Genomic DNA, 17,788 nt, shown 5'->3' with positions numbered 1-17,788 from the left:
GTAGAATTGACACTTTCATTTCACTGTGTTTGAACATTACTTAGTTAGCAACTAACTGAACAGTAATGATAAATATGAGCTTTGTGTTTAATTTCTGCATGAGCTGTTGTAACTCCAGAGGATTGCTTCTAGCTCTTTCAAGAAAGTGTTGCTAGTGCATGTAGTCCTAGGAAGGAGATAGGCAGAATAAGAGAATATATCATAAATTATTTTATTGAATAAGTGGCCGAGTTGCTGTTCACCACAGATGCATGATCAGATCTGTTTCAAAATTATTTGATTCTTGGCAGTTTAAAATACTTCTCCAGTCACTGTTTAATTTAGTTTTTCAGAATACATTTACACACTGAAAGGAAGGCACAAGAGATTGATAAAAAATCTAAAAGCATATGTAATTGGAGCAGGAAAAAAAATAGTATGTGATACAATGGGAAGTGCCCCCTGCAGTGCAATTCACATTGGTTTGCAGAGTAGGGCTATGAATGTAATGAAATAGAGATCATGTGACTAATGAGAAGAGTAATACATTCAGTACATAAGAACTTTGATGGCCTGTCGTGTCTCAAATTTACCAAAGTCTGTCTTATTTGGACACGATATTACAGTGAATCAAATGCCATAGACCACAAGCTATGCTATACCATAACCTTTATTTCACCTTTGCTTTCATTGGTTTCACCAACTTGATCATATTTTCACTGCCCATTCCACTGTAGGGCATTATTGAAGCATCATATTCCACCTGTCTCCTTTAACCCATGACATCATTGACAAGGCGGGCACCCATATTTCCAGCATATCCAATGTGGTGACCATAATGTCACTATATAACACATACTACCAAAAATAAAAATGACATGAGAATATTTCACCCCAGGAATACAGTGAAACTAATGGGACAACTGAGAGAAAATGGGGGTTTACGGCAGGGACAAGCTTAATATATGACAATATGAAAAACAGTACCACCCCAAAACGAATATTATCCACAGTATCAAACACCTGACAGAGCGCTACAAACACAAAAACCACAGAATCCCACATTTCACTTTACCTACATTGCTGAAATGAAGCCCTTGATATGAAGAAACCAAAATGCAACTCCAAAATGCAGTATTGTGAATTTCACTTGACCTATATAGCTCAAACAAAGCCTTTCATACCAAAAAGCCAACACACACACACAACTCCAGAAAGTGAAACCACAAATTTCACTTTACCTATATAGTTCAAATGAAGTCATTGACGCCAAGAACCCAAACACAAGTCAAAAATCCCAGTATTGCAAATTTCACATAACCTTCAAAGATCAGACAAAGTTGTTGTTGTTGTTGTTGTTGTGGTCTTCAGTCCTGAGACTGGTTTGATGCAGCTCTCCATGCTACTCTATCCTGTGCAAGCTTTTTCCTCTCCCAGTACCTACTGCAACCTACATCTTTCTGAATCTGCTTAGTGTATTCATCTCTTGGTCTCCCTCTACGATTTTTACCCTCCACGCTGCCCTCCAATACTAAATTGGTGATCCCTTGATGCCTCAGAACATGTCCTACCAACCGATCCCTTCTTCTGGTCAAGGTGTGCCACAAACTTCTCTTCTCCCCAATCCTATTCAATACTTCCTCATTAGTTATGTGATCTACCCATCTAATCTTCAGCATTCTTCTGTAGCACCACATTTCGAAAGCTTCTATTCTCTTCTTGTCCAAACTATTTATCGTCCATGTTTCACTTCCATACATGGCTACACTCCATACGAATACTTTCAGAAATGACTTCCTGACACTTAAATCTATACTGGATGTTAACAAATTTCTCTTCTTCAGAAACGCTTTCCTTGCCATTGCCAGCCTACATTTTATATCCTCTCTACTTCGACCAGCATCAGTTATTTTGCTCCCCAAATAGCAAAACTCCTTTACTACTTTAAGTGCCTCATTTCCTAATCTAATTCCCTCAGCATCACCCGAATTAATTAGACTACATTCCATTATCCTTGTTTTGCTTTTGTTGATGTTCATCTTATATCCTCCTTTCAAGACACTGTCCATTCCATTCAACTGCTCTTCCAAGTCCTTCGCTGTCTCTGACAGAATTACAATGTCATCGGCGAACCTCAAAGTTTTTATTTCTTCTCCATGAATTTTAATACCTACTCCGAATATTTCTTTTGTTTCCTTTACTGCTTGCTCAATATACAGATTGAACAACATCGGGGAGAGGCTACAACCCTGTTTTACTCCCTTCCCAACCACTGCTTCCCTTTCATGTCCCTCGACTCTTATAACTGCCATCTGGTTTCTGTACAAATTGTAAATAGCCTTTCGCTCCCTGTATTTTACCCCTGCCACCTTTAGAATTTGAAAGAGAGTATTCCAGTCAACATTGTCAAAAGCTTTCTCTAAGTCTACAAATGCTAGAAACGTAGGTTTGCCTTTCCTTAATCTTTCTTCTAAGATAAGTCGTAAGGTCAGTATTGCCTCACGTGTTCCAGTGTTTCTACGGAATCCAAACTGATCTTCCCCGAGGTTGGCTTCTACTAGTTTTTCCATTCGTCTGTAAAGAATTCGTGTTAGTATTTTGCAGCTGTGACTTATTAAGCTGATAGTTCGGTAATTTTCACATCTGTCAACACCTGCTTTCTTTGGGATTGGAATTATTATATTCTTCTTGAAGTCTGAGGGTATTTCGCCTGTTTCATACATCTTGCTCACCAGATGGTAGAGTTTTGTCAGGACTGGCTCTCCCACGGCCGTCAGTAGTTCCAATGGAATATTGTCTACTCCGGGAGCCTTGTTTCGACTCAGGTCTTTCAGTGCTCTGTCAAACTCTTCACGCAGTATCATATCTCCCATTTCATCTTCATCTACATCCTCTTCCATTTCCATAATATTGTCCTCAAGTACATCGCCCTTGTATAGACCCTCTATATACTCCTTCCACCTTTCTGCTTTCCCTTCTTTGCTTAGAACTGGGTTTCCATCTGAGCTCTTGATATTCGTACAAGTCGTTCTCTTATCTCCAAAGGTCTCTTTAATTTTCCTGTAGGCGGTATCTATCTTACCCCTAGTGAGATAGGCCTCTACATCCTTACATTTGTCCTCTAGCCATCCCTGCTTAGCCATTTTGCACTTCCTGTCGATCTCATTTTTGAGACGTTTGTATTCCTTTTTGCCTGTTTCACTTACTGCATTTTTATATTTTCTCCTTTCATCAATTAAATTCAATATTTCTTCTGTTACCCAAGGATTTCTACTAGCCCTCGTCTTTTTACCTACTTGATCCTCTGCTGCCTTCACTACTTCATCCCTCAAAGCTACCCATTCTTCTTCTACTGTATTTATTTCCCCCATTCCTGTCAATTGCTCCCTTATGCTCTCCCTGAATCTCTGTACAACCTCTGGTTCTTTTAGTTTATCCAGGTCCCATCTCCTTAAATTCCCACCTTTTTGCAGTTTCTTCAGTTTTAATCTACAGGTCATAACCAATAGATTGTGGTCAGAGTCCACATCTGCCCCTGGAAATGTCTTACAATTTAAAACCTGGTTCCTAAATCTCTGTCTTACCATTATATAATCTATCTGATACCTTTTAGTATCTCCAGGGTTCTTCCATGTATACAACCTTCTTTCATGATTCTTAACAATACTAAAACCTTGCACACAAATCCCATCCTCCTCCTCCTCCTCCTCCCGCCTCTTTCTCTGCCCCCCCTCCCACCACACACACACACACACACACACACACACACACACACACACACACACACACACACACTCTGTCTACCTTGCACACAAATCCCATCCTCCTCCTCCTCCTCCTCCTCCCGCCTCTTTCTCTGCCCCCCTCCCACCACACACACACACACACACACACACTCTCTCTCTCTCTCTCTCTCTCTCTCTCTCTCTCTCTCTCTCTCTCTGACCCACCCACTCGCTCTTACTGCCAAGTGCTCAAAACCCATTTTCCCCAAAACCCTATTAGAAGAAAATGCATCAGACATGACAGTAATCCACTCCTCATCCGTATAATCTTCCATCAGCCCCACAAGTTCACTCTTACATTACTCTGACTATGCAATACCTGGAAAACATATTCTGGAAGCCCAGTGCCTAAATAACAATCCCCACACTCTCAAACCAATCTAGGAACCACCCCTCCCATGCTAGTGCTTCCCAGATTTAGATTCGACAATCACCATTAACACATCAGGCTCCCCACTTTGCCCCTGTACTTGACATGCCCAGAATATACTTCCCTACAAAAAAATAATCAATCTAACACACTTCTCACACTGACTCCTGTCTCATGCTCAAAAAAATTTTAGAGGATCAATAACAAAAGTAATATGTTAGTAAAACAATCTCCCTGGTGGCCAACTAGATCTCTCAAACTAGGTCCCCTGTCAGACAAATCATCAAATATTGTGATGGTGACACCATCACATGTACAGGTCCCTGATACGAGAGTTCAAGGCTACAGTCAACTTCATAATTGCAATACAAGCATGACACCTCACGTAGTTGACAATCAAGCCAAATTGCTGCAATAATGTAATAGTTATCTTCATGTCATTGCCCAGTGCAGCACAGATCAAGTAGCCATTGAATTTCTCCATCATACCCATACACCAACACTAATCACACCTAAGACAAATACGAACTCATAAAACCCTGAACCATAAATAAAAGTAACTCACTGGGGACAAAGCATGCTCTTCCAACAACCACCTCACACAGTGATTACTTCGAGGGAAATAACCGAATACCAGACATAACACAAATAACTTCAGACCTCAACAGCCACCATAAGAGCATACCACCAAATACTACAACATGACATCTAAAAACATTGAAGCAAACTCAAAAAAACTTTGCCACAAAGATTTCACACAACACAAACCAATACATATGGGTCAAAGCAGACGAGTGGAATTGGACACTTCCCATGTCCCTATCTTAGATCTTGGGCTCAGCTATTCATGAGTCTGCTATCACAACAAAGATAATGAGGGGAACACTGTCACACTAGACACACAAAACTGGGATGCAAGGAACCTGGTGATGTCAGCTGACAACTGTGCTTCAACCACATCTGTGTGTAAGGGCCTGTTTGTTATTATCACATCTTTCTCTCAGCCTGTAATGTCAAATTTCTAAATCAAAGCAACTACTTCTCCTTCAAGCAGCTCCTCAGCTGTCTCTCATGAGACTGAATGCATGTTGTTTTAGTGATCCTGCAAATTGAAACACTCTTTGTTGTGCTGTGGATTGAATCCAAATTTTCCATGTGACACTAAGATGTGTGACAATTCAACTGTAGGGATAGACATGCACCAAAGCGTACTGTAGGGCCTATTTTTGTTAAGGATAGGTATTTTACCAAGTTAATTTGTCTATTCATGGTGTGTGTTCTACTCATATCGGGATTTTCCAATAATAAATGCACCAACACTTGAGTGTATGTGTGTCGTATTCAAATTGCACAGCTTTCTTCATGCTAATCAGCATGACTTGACATGTTTTCACTGCCATATTAAGATCAGTTGAAATTGTAACATAAAAAAAAAACACATTGACTGCCGCCCACATTGTTATGGAAGTTCCATCAGCAGCGTATGTCATCTGGTATGAAACTTTGCTGTGGATGGTGGCAACTGCCTTGTGGCAGTTAGCATGTTAACTATCAGAATTTTGTGCTGTGTATGCCTGGTTTTGTCTCATCTGTTGGAATGTGTTAAATTCTGTAGCTTGTTAAGACTTTTGCTTTTTTTAATGATGGTGTCACTCTAGCCATCTTTATGCTTGTTGTTAATAGCAACATGTAGTGTTAGGAAACAGTACTAATGAAAGCTATGCTGTCTGGTTGACTTGGACATATAACATTCTTGTTTTGAATTTCTCCTCATATATAATCTTGTATTTTAGTAATTACTTGGTTAATTGTGTTTTCTGTAGATCTTTCACATAACAACAATATGGTATAAGTACAAATGCCGCTGTCTAACTATTTATCATGCAAGCAATATTTTAAGGTAATAATTTTTCGTAGTAAACACAACCTTTGATTTCAGTCGCAGAATAATTGCTAGAAAGTCTTGTTTTAAAAGTGTGCCATATTAGTTGTTGAGAATATCTTATTACTACCATTTGAAAGATGCATAGTTTCATCCTAGTTAAATTATTTGAACTTGATAGGTAAATTATGATAGAAGTAATGTAGTGGACCCTCTCCTTTTTTCATAGTTTATGTACAGCATATGTTAATAATATTCATCAAAACACTCACTGTAAACTTGTCTATTATCTGATTAATGATATGAATATATAGAGGAAAACATTCCACATGGGAAAAATATATCTTAAAAACAAAGATGATGTAACTTACCAAACGAAAATGTTGCTATGTTGATAGAGAGACTAACAAACACACACACACAAAATTCAAGCTTTCGCAACCCACGGTTGCTTCATTAGGAAAGAGGGAAGGAGAGGGAAAGACGAAAAGATGTGGGTTTTAAGGGAGAGGGTAAGGAGTCATTGCAGTCCCAGGAGCAGAAAGACTCGCCTTGCGGGAAAAAGGGACAGGTATACACTCGCGCATTCACTCACTCTCTCTCTCTCTCTCTCTCTCTCTCTCTCTCTCTCTCTCTCTCTCTCTCTCTCTCACACACACACACACACACACATACACACATCCGCACATGGTGTGTGTGTGTGTGTGTGTGTGTGTGTGTGTGTGTGTGTGTGAGCGCGCGCAAGTGTATACCTGTCCCTTTTTCCCCCTAAGGTAAGTCTTTCTGTTCCCGGGATTGGAATGACTCCTTCCACTCTCCCTTAAAACCCACATCCTTTCGTTTTTCCCTCTCCTTCCCTCTTTCCTGATGAAAGCCTGAATTTTGTGTGTGTGTATTCGTATCTGTTAGTGTCTCTATCAACATACCAATGCTTTCGTTTGGTAAGTTATATCATCTTTGTTCTTAGATATATGTCTATAATCTAATATAGGTTTCTAAATTTAATTTGCAGTTTTAATTTTTATAATGAAAGGTGTGTCAAATATGGCTTGCATAAACATTCATCAGACTGTTATCACTTTGCTTATTTGGCATTCACAGTTGTTGGCTTCACCAATTCAAAACCAGGTTATCCCTTTCAAATATAACATTTGCCGTGGGCTACACTACAGATCAGACTGTCACTACAACCGAGATTTCAGGGTGAGTCCAGTACCACACACTTGCCCACATCACACCCAATTTGAGATCAGTAAACATGGTAACAGTGGTATATTATCTGGGAATCTGCAGTGTTGAATGTTTCTATCAACTGAATATTAGTATTTGAACAATGTCATTCTGATTCACAAATCAAAACATGGTTATTTATTCCCAAACAAGTTTGATCATTGTGGAGCTAGATATAACAAATGAGAATGTTTTGAAGCTTTTACAAACTGTAACATTAACCTTTTTACAAAACATAAAAGTACAAAGTTTCAAAATATTGCTATTTGCTGCCAAAAATGGGTGCTATTTGCTGCCAAAGATGGGTGCCAGTCTGGCTTGTTTGTGAATAAATAGCCTTTTGTGCAGCTTTTGTCAAATTATGAAACACAAGGGTGTCATTCAAATTTGTCAGAGCTGCGGAGCAGCATGTATATGTATTTTTGAAGACATTTGTGTGGAATATAAAACAGCAATCTTTATGGAATATATTAAAATTAAAACAGTCTTGATCTCAATACAACAATTTCTTAAAACCCTCTGTAGTTATAGAATAGTGTGCAAACAAACCTGTTAACCAAACCCTCTTTTGAGCTTTTGGGTAATTTATAATCTACATCTATGCTCTGCAAACCACTGTGAAGTGTATGGCAGAGGCTACGTCCCATTGTACCAGTGATTACGGTTTCTTCTTGTTCCATACACGTATGGAATGTGTGCAGCAATTATTCTAATCTTATCCTCATGATCCTTATATGAGCAGTACATAGGAGTTTGTAGTGTATTCCTAAAGTCGTCAATTAAAGCCGTTTCTTGAAACATTTTTAACAGACTTTCTCGGGATAGTTTACATCTATCATCAAGAGTCTTCCAGCTCAGTGCTTCAGTATCTCGATAACACTCTCCTATGGGTTAAACAAACCTTTGACCATTTGTGCTGCCCTTCTCTGTATATGTTCAATATCCCTTGTTAATCCTATCTGGTACAGGTTCCACACACTTGAGCAATATTCTAGCACTGGTCACACAAGTGATTTGTAAGTAATCTCATTTGTAGACCGATTGCACTTCCCAAGTATTCTACCAATAAACGAAGTCAACAATATGCTTTACATGCGACTGAACATATGTGATCATTCCATTTCATATCCGGGTCGACAGAAGCGTCCGATCCCACGCGTTGGCTTTGACCCGTGACGTAAGGGTGTTGTCGTGTGTGACGCCATGACGGCGCGGAGTTTGGTTTGAGTGTGGCTGTCTCCAGTTCTGTTTTATCTTATTTTATTTACTTTTCTGATCTGTTCGTTCTATCTCGTGAGATTTTTTTTTTTAAATTTAAAAACACTTATTACTTATTTTAATTATCTGTTTCCTCGAATTTCTGTTTTAGTTTATTATATTTATCTTTCTGATCTGTTAGTTCTATCCTGTGAGATTTTTTTTTTTTTTTAAAGACAAAAAACACTAATCAGCTACTGAAGCATCTTTATCTTCTATGGGTTGCAGGGGTTACGACCCCTGGGGAGGTGGGTGGGTATTCATGCATGGCTGTCTTCACTTACGTCTTACACGTTGTAGCTACGCAAGGCATCTAAATTTGTTTATATTTAGTTTGCCCCCCACCCAAAACACCCCATTTCCCGTGCTTGTCCCGTTAGTGTCATTAGGCTTCTTGTGGAAAGTGTGTGTGTGTGTGTGTGTGTGTGTGTGTGTGTGTGTGTGTGTTTTTGTTTCCGCCATATTTGTGACGACATGGGTCAAAGCAGACGGGTGGGATCGGACGCTTCCGTATTTCCTTCATATCCATACAAAGTGTTATACCCAGGTATTTGTATGAGTTGGCCAGTTTCAACAGCAACTCATTGATATTATAGGACAATGCATATTTGTTCGTTTTGTGGAGTGCAAAATTTTACATTTCTAAACATTTAGAGCAAGTTGCCAGTCTCTGCACCATGCTGAAAACTTATCAAGATCTGACTGAATATTTCTGCAATCTCTTCCAGATAGCACTTCTTTATAGATAATTGCATCATCAGCAAAAAGTCTGATTTTACTATTAATATTGTCTGTAAGGCCATTAATATACAATATGACAGGGAGGGTCCCAACACACTGCCCTGGGGCACACCCCAGGTCTGTTTGTGCACATCTGACGATGACTCGCCACCTAAGATGACATACTGTGTCTTCCCTACTAGAAAGTCCTCAGTCCTGTCACAAATTTCACTTGGGTACCCCATATGGTCATACTTTAAACAGTAAGCATAGCTGCAGTACTGAGTCAAATGCTTTTTGGAAATCAAAATGTACTGCCTCTACCTGGTTGCCTTGATCCAAAGCTTTCAGTATGTTATGTGAGTAAAGTGAGAGTTGGGTTTCATGTGATCAATATTTTCGAAATCCATCCTGGTTAAAGAGGCCATTCTGTTTGAAATACCTCATTATGTTTGAGCTCAGAATATATTCTAAGATTCTACAACAAATGGATGTCAAGGATATTGGATGGTAGTCTTGTGAATCACTTCTGCTACCCTTCTTGTAGACTTGTGTGACCTGTACCTTCTTCCAAAATCTGGCTACGGTTTTTTGTTCAAGGGATCTATGATCTAGATTACAGTTAGAAGAGGTGCTAACTCAGCTGCAATTTCAGTACAGAATCTGACAGTGTGTCCATGGAGGCCTGCAGCTTTGTTCAAATTAATGATTTCAGCTGTCTCTCAGCACCACTGACACTTATACTTATTTCATTTATTTTTTCAGTGGTACAAGGATTAAATTGGGATAATTATTCTGGATTTTCCTTTGTAAAGGAACATTTGAAAACAAAATTAAGCATTTAAGCTTTCACTTTGCTACCTTCGATTTCAGTTCCTGTCTCATTCACTAGTAACTGGACATGAACTTCGGTGCCACTAACAGCCTTTATCTATAAATAGAATTTCTTTGGGTTCTGTGAAAGATCACTTGACAATATTCTCTCTGTGGTAGTCACTGAAGCATCACACATTGCTCTCTTGACAGCCAAACACATTTCATTCAGCAACTCTCTATTATAGCCCTTTGCTTTGTTTTACACCTATTATGCAGTAATCTCTGTTACTTTACAAGTTTCTTTACAGTGGCTGTACACCATGGAGGCTCCCTCCCATTATGAACTGTTCACTGGATACACATCTATCCACTGCATGGTCAACTATTCTCTTAAACTTGAGCCAGAGTTCCTCTACATGCCCCTGTTCTGTACTGAAAGTTTCAGGTTCCTCATTGAGATATGACACTACTAGATTTTTTATGTAGTTTACCAAACATACATATGTTTCTACTTGTTTTAGTTGTCGTACATACTTTGGTAATCGTTGTTGCCACAACCACCTCATGGTTACCGACACCAGTTTCAATGAGAGGTCAGGTTTGTTTGTTGCCATTAGATCCAATATATTTCTATCGTGAGTGGGGTTCCTAACTATCTGTTCTTGGTAGTTTTCAGGGAACACATTTAGTGAAGTTTCACATGAAGTCTTATCCCGCCCACCACCAACGAAACTGTAATTTTCACAATTAATTGTTGGATGATTGAAGTCTCCACCAATATTTTAGTATGATTGGGGAACTTACGTATAAGTGAACTGAGGTTTTCTCTGAAGTTTTCGGTTACATCAGAAGATGATTCTGGTGTGCAATAGAAGGATCCAATTGTCACTTTATGCTCACCCCTGATACGGAGTCTTGCCCAAACAATCTCAAATGCAGCTTCAGTTTCTACCTAACGGATTTGAGTTTCTTGTCTACTGTGACAAATACACAACCTACATTTCCCATTTGCTTATCCTTTCGATATACACTTAAATTTTCCCCAAAAATCTCACTGCTATCAGTTTCAGATTTCAACCACCTTTCTGTACCTATTATCACACAAGCTTTCACTGCTTTTCATGAGAGCTTCAAACTATGGCACTGTGTTGTGAATGCTTTGACACTTTTCCATTAGGATTTTAATACTCTCACCTGTGGGAGGCATTTCTTTCAATCTTACACTCATACTTCTGGGTTTCCTACAGATATCATTATCTGAATTGGATGGAGAGTCGCCTAATCTAAAAAGCCCTTGTGTGCACCCCATACGAAGTCAGCTACCTGATTAGCAGCTCTCATGTGTAATGCACACCCGACCTATTTAGGGGGACCCTACAATTCTCAACCCTATGGCACAAGTCCAGGAAGTTGCAGCGTAGCTTGTCACAGAACCTTTGAAGTCTCGGGTTCAGTCCTTCCACTCCAAAGGGCCATGATCAGGTCTGAGGACAGTGCTGCAAATTGTGAGCTTCACTGAAACTCCACACACAAGGCTGGTCTTCTCAACCTTCTCTGCTAATCGCTGGAATGACACAAGAATGACCTCAGAGCCCAGACAACAGGCATCATTCATTCCAGTGTGCACCATAATCTACAGTTGGTTGCACCCTGTTCCCTCAATGGCTGCTGGAATAGCCTCTTCAACATCCTGAATGAGGCCCCTAGTCATAAACACTGAGTGCATCTGGTGTTCTTTCCTGTCCCTTGCTGTGATTTACCTAAGGGGTACCTTCATTTGCCATACGTTTGAACTGCCAAAGATTAGATCCCTACTCTTTTGTGCTTGCCTCCTTGTGTTTGCCTCCTCCTAACACCACACAAAAATAGGTTTTCTCAAAACAGGCGAAGTGAGTCCCACTGGCACAGCTTCAGTTTCAGTAAAAGACAAGCACCTCTTGATGTGTAAAATGGTGTGTTGCAGTATTCCTGTGATGAAAAAATTGGAGCATAGGGAGAGGTAATTGACCTCCTTCATAAACAAATGTAAAATAGTGTATATAGATAAAAAGACCGTTTATTGTATGATTATGTGATTACATAACAGTCACTGGAAGCAGTTACTTCCATAAAACATGTAGGAGTACATGTATTGACCAGTTTGAAGTGAAACGACCACATAAAATTGATTGTGGGTGAGGCAGATGACAGACTGAGATATATTGGAAGAATTTTCGGGAAACATAGTCCATAAACAAAGGAAGCAGCATACGAAATATTTATTTGGCCAATACTTGAATACTGCTCATCAGTCATGGATCTGTACCAGGAAATAGCGGAAATTCAAAGAAGAGCAGCACATCTCATTACAGGTCCATTTAGTAGTTGCAAATGTGTCACGAAGATGCTCAGTCAGTTCCATAGGCAAACACTGCAAGAGAGGTGTTCCGCATCGTGGTATAGTCTGCTGGTATAATTCCAGGAATGCGTGTTCCTAGAAGAGTGAATACGACATATTGCTTCCTCCTGTCTATATATTGTGAAAAGGCCATGGAGATAAAGTTAGAGAAATTCAAGCTTCACTGAGACTTATCAGCAGTTGTTCTTCCTGCGAACCATATGTGACAGGAGTGGAAAAATGGGGAAGTGATAGTGGTACACAAAAGACCCTCTGCCTCACACAATAAGATGGCTTGCAGACTATATATTTACATGTAGACAGTTGGGAAGAAATCTCGAAACCCACCAAGGACTGAAATCTGCATCTTTGCATTAGTCTAGACACAGTTAACGCTACCAAGTCTCTACTAATTACATAATTATAACTTATATTTTTTTGTTTTTGTAAGAAAATTAAGAGCCTTCACTAAACATACATGGAAAATTTTGTTTCATATTATTTGGAATTCCATAACAGGCAAGCTTTAGGATATTGATGACAGTAGTCTTTGTGTTCTTTATCATACTGTACTGACTTGTCGTGTTTATTTCACTTTTTTTCTCTTAAAAGGGAAATCGCTGAAGATGAATATGTTCCAGGCAATTAACAATGCAATGGATATAACACTCGATAAGGATCCCTCTGCAGGTATGACTTTCCTCTTCTTAATTTATATAAATTACTTTCAGTTTACTTTAAATGACTGTTTAAATACTAATGTTAGCTGAAGATAATAAGCTAAAATGGAGCAACTTCTAGATAAAATTAAGAAAGAAAATATAGCATTGTTTGCATGTAGATGTCTCTCACATTGTGTAGACTTGAAGACAGTGGTGTCTTATTTTCTATTTTTTTACCCCCTGTAACAATATGCAATTCTTGCATGCAGCAATGGTGCTAAAGTGTTGTGTATTACGTAAAGAAAACAACTTCACATTTTACAGTCATCTCTTCATATATCATAATGGCATTTATTGCTAATGGTAAAAGTCAAGTTCTTGTGAACTTGACACTGCTTGTTATGGATGCTTTGTTCATCTTATCTGGCTTGTTAGATACAGATTCTGAAGATAGCTAGTTTGTTTCTGAAGCTGGTAGTAGTTGTAATCATATCTTGTGGTAATTTTTAAAACAAAAAGAGAACTGTATAAAGTTTTTTACCTGTTACTACTACAAAGTGAATATTAAGTTCACTTAAACATGTTGCAGTTACTATTTTTCTTCTTTTTTCCCCCAGTTGTGTTTGGAGAAGATGTTGCATTTGGTGGAGTGTTTCGTTGCACACTGGACCTACAAAAAAAGTATGGCAAAGATAGAGTATTCAACACTCCTCTCTGTGAACAGGGCATTGTAGGCTTTGGAATAGGTCTTGCAAATGTTGGTGCAACAGCAATTGCAGAAATACAGTTTGCTGATTACATCCTTCCCGCTTTTGATCAGGTATTTATAATGAACTATTCGCATGCTTGTGGCCAATTTATACAATGTTTTTGTTCTGTTTACTTGCATTTTTGGTAATGGTGTACATGGATGATCTTTTCTGTGCGAAGGTTGAGTGGGAACACTCATTAAGAATGATATACTTTTTTTCAGAAGAGAGAGAGAGTGTGATAGTGTTGCATTAATCGGTTATCATGCATCAACAAAATGCGTGAGGCAATACTGATCCTACAACTTATCTTAGAAGCTAGATTAAGGAAAGACAAACCTACGTTCCTAGCATTTGTAGACTTAGAGAAAGCTTTTGACAATGTTGACTGGAATACTCTCTTTCAAATACTGAAGATGGCAGGGGTAAAATACAGGGATCGAAAGGCTATTTACAATTTGTACAGAAACCAGACGGCAGTTATGAATTGAGGGGCATGAAAGGGAAGCAGTTGTTGAGAAGGGAGTGAGACAGGGTTGTAGCCTATCCCCGATGTTGTTCAATCTGTATATTGAGCAAGCAGTAAAGAAAACAAAAGAAAAATTCAGAATAGGTATTAAAATCCATGGAGAAGAAATAAAAACTTTGAGGTTTGCCTATGACATTGTAATTCACTCAGAGACAGCAAAGGACTTGGAAGAGCAGTTGAATGGAATGGATAGTGTCTTGAAAGGAGGATATAAGATGAACATCAACAAAAGCAAAACAAGGATAATGGATTGTAGTCAAATTAAGTCGGGTGATGCTGAGGGTATTAGATTAGGAAATGAGACGCTTAAAGTAGTCAAGGAGTTTTGCTACTTGGGGAGCAAAACAACTGATGATGGTCAAAGTAGAGAGGATATAAAATGTAGACTGGCAATTGCAAGGAAAGCGTTTCTGAAGAAGAGAAATTTGATTTAAGTGTCAGGAAGTTGTTTCTGAGAGTAGTTGTATGGAGCGTAGCCATGTATGGAAGTGAAACATGGACGATAAATAGTTTGGACAAGAAGAGAATAGAAGCTTTGGAAATGTGGTGCTACAGAAGAATGCTGAAGATTAGATGGGTAGATCACATAACTAATGAGGAAGTATTGAATAGGATTGGGTAGAAGAGAAGGTTGTGGCACAACTTGACCAGAAGAAGGGATCGGTTGGTAGGACATGTTCTGAGGCATCAAGGGATCACCAATTTAGTATTGGAGGGCAGCATGGAGGGTAAAAATCGTAGAGGGAGACCAAGAGATGAATACACTAAACAGATACAGAAGGATGTAGGTTGCAGTAGGTACTGGGAGATGAAGAAGCTTGCACAGGATAGAGTAGCATGGAGAGCTGTATCAAACCAGTCTCAGGACTGAAGACCACAACAACAACAACAACAACATCCGTTTTGTGATGGGACTTCACACGGATAATCAGACTCTCTTCTTTTTAGGAGCTAGAATAACTGGAATATTAGTTACTTTTTGGTATACTCATAAATGATGAGCAGAAAAGTGAAATAATAAAAAGAAAAAGCTTAATAACATTTGCATCTCATGTACTTACTTGTCTCACAGTGTAAGTACACAAAAATAAAACTGTTTTCATCCTGATGTTTTGTTCCATATCCCACAGGGTGTAGCTTGGGTCATATTCCTCACAATGAAATAAACAAAAAAGGGCCATATTAAACTATGTCCTATGAAAACGTTCATTTTTAGGTTGTTAACAGAAAGAACATTTTATAAAGTGCTGAGGCCACAGACTCATAACTAATGTTCAAAGTATGTACAAATTGCACCTTCATATGGATACTCTCAAGATACAAGTTAATATGCCAACTAGCTCCACAGATGACGAAGAGATTGAAGAATTGTATGATGAGATAAAAGAAATTATTCAGACAGTGAAGGGAGGTGAAAATTTAATAGTTATGGGGGACTGGAATTCAATAGTAGGAAAAGGAAGAGAAGGAAAAGTAGTAGGTGAATATGTAATGTGGGTAAGGAATGAAAGAGGAAGCCACCTGGTAGAATTTTGCACAGAGCATAATTTAATCATAGCTAATACTTGGTTTAAGAATCATGGAAGAAGGTTGTCTATGTTGAAGAGGCCTGGAGACACTGGAAGGTTTCACATAGATTATATAATGGTAAGACAGAGATTCATGAACCAGGTTTTAAATTGTAAGACATTTCCAGGTGCAGATATGGACTCTGACCACAATCTATTGGTTATTAACTGTAGATTAAAACTGAATAAACTACAAAAAGGTGGAAATTTAAGGAGATGGGACCTGGATAAATTGAAACAACCAGAGGTTGTAGAGAGTTTCACAGAGAGCATTAGGGAACAATTGACAAGAATGAGGGAAAGAAATACTGTAGAAGAGTGGGTAGATTTGAGAGATGACATAGTGAAGGCAGCAGAAGATCAATTAGGTAAAAAAATGAGGGCTAGTAGAAATCCGTGGATAACAGAAAACATACTGAATTTAATTGATGAAAGGAGAAAATATAGAAATGCAGCAAATAAAGCAGGCAAAAAGGAATACAAACATCTCAAAAATGAGATCAACAGGAAGTGCAAAATGGCTAAGCAGGGATGGCTAGAGGACAAATGTAAGGATGTAGAGGCATATATCACTAGGGGTAAGACAAATACTGCCTACAGCAAAATTAGAGAGAGCTTTGGAGAAAAGAGAACCACTTGCATGAATATCAAGAGCTCAAATGGAAAACCAGTTCCAAGCAAAGAAGGGAAGGCAGAAAGGTGGAAGGAGTATATAGAGGGTCTATACAAGGGCAATGTACTTGAGGGCGGTATTATTGAAATGAAAGAGGCCGTAGTAGATGATGAGATGGGAGATATGATACTGCTTGAATGATTTGACAGAGAACTGAAAGACGTAAGTCGAAACAAGGCTCCAGGAGTAGACAACATTTCATTAGAACTACTGATAGCCTTGGGAGAACCAGCCCTGACAAAGCTCTTCCGTCTGGTGAGCAAGATGATGAGACAGGTGAAATAGCCAAAGAAAGCAAGTGTTAACAGCTGTAAAAATTACCGAAGTATCATTTTAATAAATCACGGCTGCAAAATACGAACACGAATTCCTTACAGATGAATGAAATAACTGGTAGAAGCTGACCTTGGGGAAGATCAGTTTGGATTATGTAGAAATGTTGAAACAAGTGAGGCAATACAGACCGTACGACTTATCTTAGGAGAAAGATTAAGGAAAGGCAAACCTACGTTTCTAGCATTTGTAGACTTAGAGAAAGCTTTTGACAATGTTGACTGGAATACTCTCTTTCAAATTCTGAAGGTGGCATGGATCAAATACAGGGAACAAAAGGCTATTTACAATTTGTACAGAAACCAGATGGCAGTTATGAATTGAGGGGCATGAAAGGGAAGCAGTTGTTGAGAAAGGAGTGAGACAGGGGTGTAGCCTATCTCTGATGTTATTCAATCTGTATAATGAGCAAGCAGTAAGGGAAACAAAAGAAAAATTTGGAGTAAGAATTAAAATCCATGGAGAAGAAATAAAAACTATGAGGTTTGCTGGTGACATTGTACAAGGTTCTTTCAGTAATTAGCGAGACAAATTGGTTTGGGGGAAAAACTGTTAGTAGGGACAGTTTGGTACTTTCACAACTCTTTAAGTTGGCATCACTGGGATGAGCCCTGGTCAGCTGATGTATCAGCATTGTTTAGTTTATAATCTCAAAAATACATTTCAAGACGGAAAGTCCACTTGAAACGTCAACATTATGCGAACAACGTTCTGTTATTCGTTTTTTACTTGCTGAAGGCGAGCAACCAGTGAATATGTACTGTATAATGTCTAAAGTTTATAATGAAGGTTTTATGAATCGTCCAAATTTTTACAAGTGGGTAGAGCAGTTCAAAAATGCTCACGACTCAGTAACTA

General features: G+C 38.8%; 1 protein-coding gene across 2 annotated transcripts in view; it reads left to right on the top strand.

Annotated features, from left to right (window-relative positions):
* The window catches only part of LOC124789638 (2-oxoisovalerate dehydrogenase subunit beta, mitochondrial), an 89,145-nt gene that overhangs the window by 1,278 nt on the left and 70,079 nt on the right, over positions 1-17,788 (top strand). For both annotated transcript variants that reach the window (XM_047257065.1, XM_047257066.1), the window contains exons 2-3: positions 13,029-13,106; positions 13,696-13,898. In XM_047257065.1, coding sequence (XP_047113021.1) covers positions 13,029-13,106; positions 13,696-13,898 — 281 coding nt within the window. The remainder of the gene's footprint in view (positions 1-13,028; positions 13,107-13,695; positions 13,899-17,788) is intronic.

This window comes from Schistocerca piceifrons, chromosome 3, assembly GCF_021461385.2.
Source record: "Schistocerca piceifrons isolate TAMUIC-IGC-003096 chromosome 3, iqSchPice1.1, whole genome shotgun sequence".
Taxonomy (NCBI): domain Eukaryota; kingdom Metazoa; phylum Arthropoda; class Insecta; order Orthoptera; family Acrididae; genus Schistocerca; species Schistocerca piceifrons.
This window is presented reverse-complemented; position numbering and strand designations above follow the sequence as displayed.